The 9,275-nt window shown below is 42.4% G+C and overlaps 1 protein-coding gene across 4 annotated transcripts in view; it reads right to left on the reverse strand.

The window, feature by feature from the left end:
- The window catches only part of cpeb3 (cytoplasmic polyadenylation element binding protein 3), a 37,824-nt gene that overhangs the window by 7,301 nt on the left and 21,248 nt on the right, over window positions 1-9,275 (reverse strand). For 2 of the 4 annotated variants that reach the window (XM_035664096.1, XM_035664094.1), the window contains 3 exons: window positions 8,352-8,375; window positions 6,653-6,820; window positions 4,826-4,915 (listed from right to left, as the gene is read on the reverse strand). In XM_035664096.1, coding sequence (XP_035519989.1) covers window positions 4,826-4,915; window positions 6,653-6,820; window positions 8,352-8,375 — 282 coding nt within the window. The remainder of the gene's footprint in view (window positions 1-4,825; window positions 4,916-6,652; window positions 6,821-8,351; window positions 8,376-9,275) is intronic. The other 2 variants (XM_035664095.1, XM_035664097.1) reach the window with 1 other exon arrangement.

Below are 9,275 nucleotides of genomic sequence, written 5' to 3' on the forward strand. Positions count from 1 at the left end.
GAGAGAGAGAGAGAAAGGAAGGAGGGGGAGAGGAGTGAGACAGATGGAAAGAGAGGGGAAAAGTGAGAAAAGGTAGGGAAGAGAAGGAGAGGAGTAGCATGAATGACACAGAAGGAACACCGGCATCTGAAGAAGACGCAAAGCTGCTACTTTAATGGACCCCGTTAGAAAGTTACAAAACTGACGCAAGAGGCCTGGAAAGCCTTACACTCAATTTCACACTGCAAGTGTCGTAAAAAAGCCGGTAAACGACTTCTATTACATCCTTCAAACCTGTTTAAATTAAATTCACAAGTGAGGACACCAACTGCCAGGAAAATGAAAACTTTTACAATCTTATAAGTAGACTTCTGTCTATTATTATTATTATTATTATTATTATTATTATTATTATTAATAATAATAAAAGTGCAAATATATTACAGTTAGACCATATTACAGTTCAATTTTGGGCAATATCATAGGAATATTATCTAATAATTGTGTGGGGTTTTTGTTATCAAATAAATGAAGTCACTGGCTTGTATTGTACCAAACTGTAAAAGAAAACCTGTGTCATGATCTGTGCTATAAGCTACTTGGGTTTAGTATTACTCCCATCATTCTCTACTTCTGCAGATTCCTCTGGCAATAAAAGGTTCCATCAGGACACAGTATGTCTCAGTTCCATCGGTGTGTACATATTTGAATGAATACGTCATGGCTTTGCATTAAACTGCGTCAACACTTGAGTCCTACCATTAAAGCAGACTGTACCAGGTTCCATAGGGCTCTATGCCATTTTAATACTCTAATATTTAGCCTGAATGGTGCTGAGGATCTGTCTTTTTCCATCAGCCTTGCGCAGTGCAGAGGCTTACACCACGGGAGGAGAGCGCAGATCTGCAGTGGCTCGTGCCTGAGATTTATAGGGCTTTGCTGCTGAGCTCCCAGCACTGTCCTGGGAGGAACGGAATACGTACACCAGCAGCATTTTCCAGCCCAAAGAGCCGCGTTCACAGACAAACGATAGGCAGAGTGCCTCGTGGGTTGCGCAGACAAACCGATGACCTCATGCAGGAGAGAGTGTTTCCTGTAATGGAGGCCAGCAGTTACCTCAACAGCAACCTGATGACAATTTGTTAAATTACCATAAAAACAAAGACATGAACTCACTAACTGCAGACACTTAATCAGCAAACTGCTGCCTAAAAATAGCATTAGGCTAGGCTTTACGTGGGTTAATGGGAGACAGGTATTAATGGAACAGTTTGACATTCTGGGACATAATATGCTCACTCGCTGATACCACTCTGATCTCTACTAGCCTGGCTCGGTCCAAAGGGGACAAAATCTGGTTAGATAAAACATGGTATAGCTAGCTAGCTGTTTTCAGTCTTTGTGCTAAGCTAAACTGACTTGCAGCTGATTGTAGCTTCACCATACAGACACAAGGATGATATCAATCTTTTCATCTAACTCTGCAAGAAAGCATCTTTTCCAAAATGTCAAAGAATTCCTTTAAGTGTTTTCCATTGCAAGGGAATCAAATACGTGACGTATGTCAGAGGTCAAGTAACTCCCAGAAAATGCTAATACCTCCATTACTTTTGAGTTTTGAACCCAGATTAAAAGGTCTAAAAATACACTGCTGAGTCAAAGTATTGCCTCGGTACCTGGTGCTAGCTGATACTTTACATTATCCACATACCACAGTGGAACTGATACTTTAGGGTCAGTCACTAAGTAGTACACAAACATCTTTCCATTGCTATATCAAAGTCCCACATTGCTATCCTATTCTCTCCATTACCTCATCAACTGAAAGTTGTGTTGACTTTGCTGAAATCCAACCCATGATGACTAGATAAACCGAGAGAGCATAGCCACACTGTGCATCTCTCTGGCTTTAACAGTGACATTTAAATCCGGGCTTATCTTTTCATACTCAGCAACAGATTGCACATAGGCGAGGCCACAGACGACCAGAATGACCGAGAAATAAATCAGCCACTCGCCATCAGAGAAACAGCCGCCCTAACAGCAAACACACATCGGCCCGCTTCAAAAGTCTGGAGGCTGTTCTGTGTGAAAGCATATATGAAGCCAAATCCTGTATGTATGCTATCTATCCCATGAGAGGACACAGAGAGACCGAAACCTGCAGAGGGCTGAAACTCACACGCCGCAAAATGTAAACAGGTTTGGGGAGGGAAGGAGGAGAAGAAAAAGAAGAAGAATTGGCAAGATGGATGGACAGAGACACAAACATCTGCTCTCCAAAAAACAAACAGGCCCCGAGGCTTTGGAGCAATTGGAGAGTAGTCAGTGATAACAGTAGAGGAGGGGGGGAAATCAAGCGTCGCTAATCATCTGAATTTGAAGAAGTCACTCACTGGATATAATCCCAACATGAGGACGAAAAGAGAAATCAAGGCCCGAGTAATGCAGTACGATGTAATACTGCGACTGTTGCCACTGCAGCACAAGAAAATACAGATTTCTGTTTTGAATGTCCATTTTGACAGCATAAAAAAAGCTGATAATGACTGGCTGACTTCTGTTGTGACCTTTTGAAGCCTTCAAACAAGTCTGACACACTGTTATTGCAGTGTGACGTGAGCATTAGCATTTGTAGCAGTTTATAGCTCCCAGGCTCCCAGCACTCCTACTCCTCCTCCTCCTCCTCCTCCTTTCGCCAATCAGAGACAGAAATAGCTCCATAACATTTCAAGCTTATTGCCAACAACCACAGTAATCAGAGCGTAGTGGTCAGACTTATTCTAAGAGCCAGATGGCCAAGAAATGAGAAATGAGAAGAAGAAAAAAGTTACTGGTAAAAATAAAAAATAAAAATTCAGCTTAAACTGATTTTTGACCACTTGGTGGCATCAGAACAAGCTGCAAATACAACACTGACATATTATCTCCTTATAAAGGTTATATGATGAACGTGTTAGCAAGTTATTTACACATGCAGCAGGCACAGAACAATATTTGCACTTATTTAGAGTAATGGTTCTGGCAATATTTACTCTCCTTTCAGCTCTGTTTTGGTCTCTACCGGCTCCTGAGGGAAATATCTGGCTCTTTAGCAGCTAAAAGCTCCACTATGGTGTTAGGCAGGTAGGGTACAGTGGGTTCTATAGAGCTTCATCTGTTGAATACAGCAGCCTGTTGTGTCTAGAACTGAGCTTAATGAGAGTGAAGCAAAACTGTAAAGTTGCAGGCCATAAAACCAAAACAACAAGCTAAAAGAAGCTAAAATGCTCAGTTTGGAGCAAATCTATGGCCAACATTACAAAATGTTGTGTCTTGTTTAACGACTATTCAATCTACTACCCTTCAGTCACTCAATGATCAAATTTGCCGCCATTATGGTGACTATTTCATCTTTTTTCTACAAGACATCTTGAAGAATGTAATAAAATATATCTTGAATGGGAGAATTTGACTACTCTCCATTTAACAAAAACCTAAAATTGCATTTATCACAATACATCGCAAAAGTACTCAACATTATCATATCACATATCTAGCTTCAATGAGTTGTTGATAGACAAAGTTACAGATAGACGATGTGTGACAATGTACAGTATGTACTGGGGGGAAATGCCAATACAATATTGCAGTCATGAAAACATAAGAGCATGGAGCACAGTTAGCTGATCCCTGTTCCTACTTCCTCTCCAAGCACCAAATAGCTTGTCCCTAAAGTGGGACTGAGCCACAATATGAGTCATCCCTAAACCAAAACACTTTCATAACTGTACAGACACACATCGCCGGCAGTTTAATGTGAAGGAGGACGGAAAGTGACAACTATCTTCCATTCAGTCAAGCTTGGAAGGACGTTTAACACGAGGAGAGGCCGATGACCTCTTGATGCGAATCCCACATCCGTAAATCAGCCGTTACACAGTCCACCCGGCAGTAGGACACGCTTACACACACACGCAGATGTGCACTTGCTCTCAACCCTGAAGCTATTAGTGCTAAGAACTCTGTCACCAGGCATCTGCCCAAGTTCCCTTGCCAGTTAATATGGAGAGTGTGACATAAACAGGATATTTTCACAGTTTCCCTCTGAGTTTTGGAGTGGGGGGGGTTTAAATTAGAGTGCAAGATGAATTCTACACAGATCACTAGTCCCACATGTCTCCTCCCCTTACATGGCGGCGTCCTCCAGCTGCCGTAAGCTCATTCATTCCCCTAAAAGGATGCTGCATTTTTCCTCCTGGCTTTGGATATTAGTAGAGCCAAGCCTATTCAAAATAATCCTCCCAAGCTAAAAAAAAAAAAAAAAAGAAGGGGATGTTGAAAAATGAGAGTGGGGGAGAAACTGGCAGAGATTTTCACAGGTCCTCCAGATGCAGCGTATTACCATCTGCCTATGGAATGTTAGTTATTTCCAGAGCGTCTTTAATAGCTTTCCTAATATGACACACAGCAGCTCCTGGGCCAGAGGGAGTGATGTAGAGGCTTGGGAGAGGTTGGTGCTACTCTGATCACCTGCCTGATAACGACACCCGAGAGGCTGCACAGAAAGGAGAATAACTTTCACACTCCTCAGGTACTCATTCAAGCAAACACATCTAGGGTCAAAACTCTTGGTGGCCAGTTATGGAGTCATTATATACTGTATGAGTCTCTCTGCAAGATGCCTACAGGGGGTAACTCAGATAAACAGACACCTCCATGGTTGCCCAGCATGAGCCACGAATTCTGGGTAATACGATTCTTTACAAAACTCTAAAATGGCGGCGCACCCAAGGTGATGTTTATTGGTGTGGACTTTGATGTCTGATGGGAAAATACAGATTATTCTGTGAGAAACTGTTATTACCTTTAGGTGGGAAGTAGGATTTGCTCTCTGCTTTGTGGGGCCAGTCTACCACCAGGTGCCCATAGCGACGGAAACTGTTGGTGATTTCATCTGTAAGAATGAAGAAAACAGAGGAAAAAACAGACTTGAATGTTCCTTAATGGCATTATGAGATAACATTCGTGGTTAGTTTAATATGCATATGAAGGACTCTATGCAGAGCCACACGCAGTGCTGAGAAAGGCACGGTTTCTATTTTTTGCACTGTTCCTGCTGCAGTAGTAGCCACTGCATTAAACAGGAACACAGGCCGGGCACATCCAGTCTGGGCTGACTCGTGCTGTGGAAACTCATTAATTTTTCAACCAGCTAAGGGCACGTACTGTGCATCAACTCAGTAGTACATGTGCTTGTTCAACTGTGCAGACAAGTAAGTATTCCATATTAACATTAAACTGTTTGCCATGCTCCAGAGTTTGTGGAAACAATTACAGGTCCATGAGATTTTGGAATTAAAGAAAATAGTTTTCTCAATATGGATATTTCTTCTGCATATAAAAGTAAAATTTACTGTGATTCTTTGGCTCAAGGTCTGGTCAAAAAAGGACAGTAAACGTACTGTAAAGTTTGTACAGTAAACATAGCCATATATAGGCTATTTAATAGTAAAAGTAAATAGTAGGAAAAATTACACTGGTTAAATTCTGGGTAAAATGAATATCACCAAGGATTGTCAAGGTTCCCTTTCAAAAAGAATGCTTCAACATTTGGGGAAATACACTCTTTTAGAGTTACAGTTAGATGATCTAAATGTGAGTCTATAGCCAGCAGCCAGTTAGCTTAGTTTAACACAAATACTGGAAACAGAGGAAACAGCTAACCTCAGGTAAAAAAAATATATATCTTGTTTTCTTAATCCATACAAGTGTAAAAACAACACATTTTGGCTTTGTGGTTATTATTTTTGCCAGACTGTTTCTTGGAGGCAGTTTCCCCTCCTTTCCAGGCTTTGTGCTAAGCTAAGCAAACCAGCAGCTGGTGGTAACTTCATATTTGATACACATAGGAGAGTGGTTCCAATTTTCTCAAAAGGCCTTTGCACACCAAGATAGATAAATAGATTTTTTATCCAAAATTGTTGCACATAAATAAATGCAACCTCACATTGTGTCTGTAGTTTAGACACTGACTAGAGAAGCAAGGGAGGAAAAGAGAGAGAAGGAGAAAGAGGCAGAGCCAGAGCGAGTCATCAGCAGGTGAAACTCTCATTGTTCTTGACACCTTGGACCCAATATTTTCTTTTTCAACTTTCAAGTGAGGGGACCACAAAATCGTCCTCATTGCATGATGACTCTGTCTCGCATTGTGATTTTTGCAACAAACAGAAGATTAGAAGCATCTCAATCATTGTGCAAGGTTTCTATGCGTAATGATTTTAAGCGGAAGAAAAAAACGCAGACGAAAAATACGGACTTGGTGTGCAAAGGCGTTAACTCTCTGCAAGACAGCAGATCAGCATATTTCCTAAAATGTTTAACTATTCCTTTAAATGTCAAAAATTAAATGTCATTGGTGTTAAAGCTTCAAACTGTACCAGCCAGGCTTTATAACTGTAGTTTATGGTGGCGAAATAGTGTGTTAAATTAATATCTTCAACAAGGAGTGTCAAGGTGCCCTTAAGCAAGGCTCAAATACTTCAGTGTAACTATTAGTGGCAAACAGCCAAAGACAAAGACTCCTGTGAATGTATGTGTGAATGTATCAGAACAAATCTGCAGCAGGGCCGTGCTGAAAAACAGCCTGAGGTCGAGTGAAAACCATTCTCTAGGTGTGTATGTCTATGTTTACCTTCATCTATGTCAGGGGGGAGGCCTCCGACAAAGACCTTCCTGGAGTAGCGCTCCATCCTCTCTCCGTTCTGACAGCGGGTTGGCGAGTTCAGGCCCGGGGTCAAGGAGGGGTCACCGTGGCCGTCGTCGAGGAAACCATCCTCAAAGGGAAAAAGACAGGAGCGACCTGGGAGGAGAGGAAAAGAGAAGGACACCAGGAAGACAGACAGGGATAAACGGGGAAGACAGAGAGGCACAAGAGTGTGAAGTAAAAAGGGAGGGAGGGTGTGAGAGATAAGAGTGAATTAATCGCACATGGAAACTATTACTGTAGCATAATCAGTTTGGATGTTGGGATTACCATCACAATTCCGACTAAACCCTTGAACATTTCTCTTCTCCCATACAGAATGCACCATGTGGCCAAAAGTATGTGGACAGCCATGAACGCACAGCGATTGCCAGGTCCCAAAGCCTTGTGGAAAGAAGATATTCAGCAATCACGTTGATGGGTGTAATGTCCAGGTGTCCACATACTTTTGGCCAAAGTGTATATCAAATTATAATCATGATATCATAACGTCGTCTTGGGAACTTCCTGGTGAGTACCGCTGTTAATCCTCATTACAATACCAGTCTTCCTTACCGGTAGGCAACATGCTGAACTGCAGCACGTAATGAGAACGGAGGGACTGTTAATCAGCCAGTAATGAGCATGGTTATGGTATTCTCTCCTAGTAGGGCACATCATGGCAGTGAGAGGCTAAACACACCATGTTACCCACTGGGAGCCTCCTACTGGTGCAGCAATGTAGCTTGTCCAAATGTAATATGTATGTTCTATGCAGTAGAACAACTCTCTTTCTTTAACAGGGTTGATATTTGACTTTGTAAAAAATGTGCTTAGCAATTACATCTTTACACAGTGAGAAATATTGCACGTTCTATCTCTCCTATGTGTGTTCATGTCAGCACCTCATGAACACCTTTTATTGAAAGCAATCGGATTCAGACATTCACCATGCTATATAACACACAACCCCAGCCTCATATTGCAGTGACCTTTCAAATGTCACATTGCAGCTTTCCTCCTTCGTGAAGAAAGACAGAATTAGTCAAAAAAAAAAAAAGCACATCAAATCAGAGATGATCCATGTTGGAAGCACCGATCTTTGCCATTCAGATGATGATGAATCACTTCTGAGTCAGCATACTCCTTCACAAAGCCCTCGAGATTCATCTTGGACCCAAACATGCATTAACATTTGAAAAGGTTTAGCCTTTTATTTGGTAACTTCAGAAATGGAGTCCATCCCAAATACTGCAGAGAGATCATATGTTTTTAGAACTGCTGTTACTTTTATTTTACAGTGGGATGCATTTGCAATACAGCTTCCCTATTTTGCACTATTTCTCATGTTATAAATATTACAGGTAGAACACTGACTCAGAATAGAGAGAAAAGAAAATTGGTAGACAGATTTTTTTTTCCTCTCACCATCAAGCAAAACAAGATTCATATGGGCAGATTTGGTGGACACTTGCCCCATGTTGATTAAATGCATAACATGACTGTGTGCCAAAATTAACATGATTTCATTCGATCACAGCACAGATGAAAAGCAGATAGTGACACCACACCAAGACCCCCCTCAGCCTCGGAGAGAGACCCGGCCGGCATGGCAAACAGAACCCCCAGAGAAAATGCCACACGTTACCTCTTCTGCGGCCATAGCTCCGGGCTGCTTGTCAGCACAGTGGGGGAAGGAGAGAGACACAAGGAGAGACAGAGGGTTGGGTCAGGAACAAGGGTAGGAAAGAGATACAGAGACATGGGTTTTGTGGAAATAAACCAAAACCAGGAACATCTCTAAGGCAACAGTGAAACCACAGATGGCCACACCTAAGGTTCAGCAATGGGAGAAGGGCGATTATTACAGCCTGGCACCAGCCCACAGAAAACCTGCTGCACCTGCCTTGGCAACAAACGCATGCAGATGCTGCACTNNGGGGGGGGGGGGTGATAGGTGAGGTTTAACCACGGAAATATTGAGCAGCATAATGCGACGCTCCATAGCCAGAGATCGTAATCTCAGGCTTAATGAACCCGCAACGGCTCGCGTTCGTGCTAATCTTCTGTGAATATTCACAAATGAGGCCATAAAGCAGAGTGCATGCAGGACTGAAGGTAGAGCAGGTTAGTCATTATCATGGCCTTGGTGAAATATTAAGAGTTGCTCTCAGGTCAGGTACAGCAGGCCAGGCGCGAGTGGAAACTTCCCACAGGATAAGGAGAGGGTATGGAGGTGGCTGGAAGCCTCGGGGCTCGGAGAAGGGAGGATGACATGCAGAGAGGAGGGAGGGGGGCAGTGGAGAGCAGGATATGATGTCAGGGCTGAACTGATCTAAATCTGTGCCAAGGCAAAGGTACAGCATTGTGATCAGTCGTATCTAATCAGTCATATGTGCCAGTTCTCTGTGTTATCCATCTTATCTTTTTCAGCTTTTTAATGTTAATTTTACTGCAGTGACTCAAAACAAATAAAGATAACAACTGTGAATTTCACTGTTACCACGTAAGCTAGGGTCCATGACAACCGAACAATTGCCATACGCTGAGCAAGACCGTGACCTTTTTTTTT

This window comes from Morone saxatilis, unplaced genomic scaffold (assembly GCF_004916995.1).
Source record: "Morone saxatilis isolate NCDOM2014 unplaced genomic scaffold, NCSU_SB_2.0 Contig19, whole genome shotgun sequence".
Classification (NCBI taxonomy): domain Eukaryota; kingdom Metazoa; phylum Chordata; class Actinopteri; family Moronidae; genus Morone; species Morone saxatilis.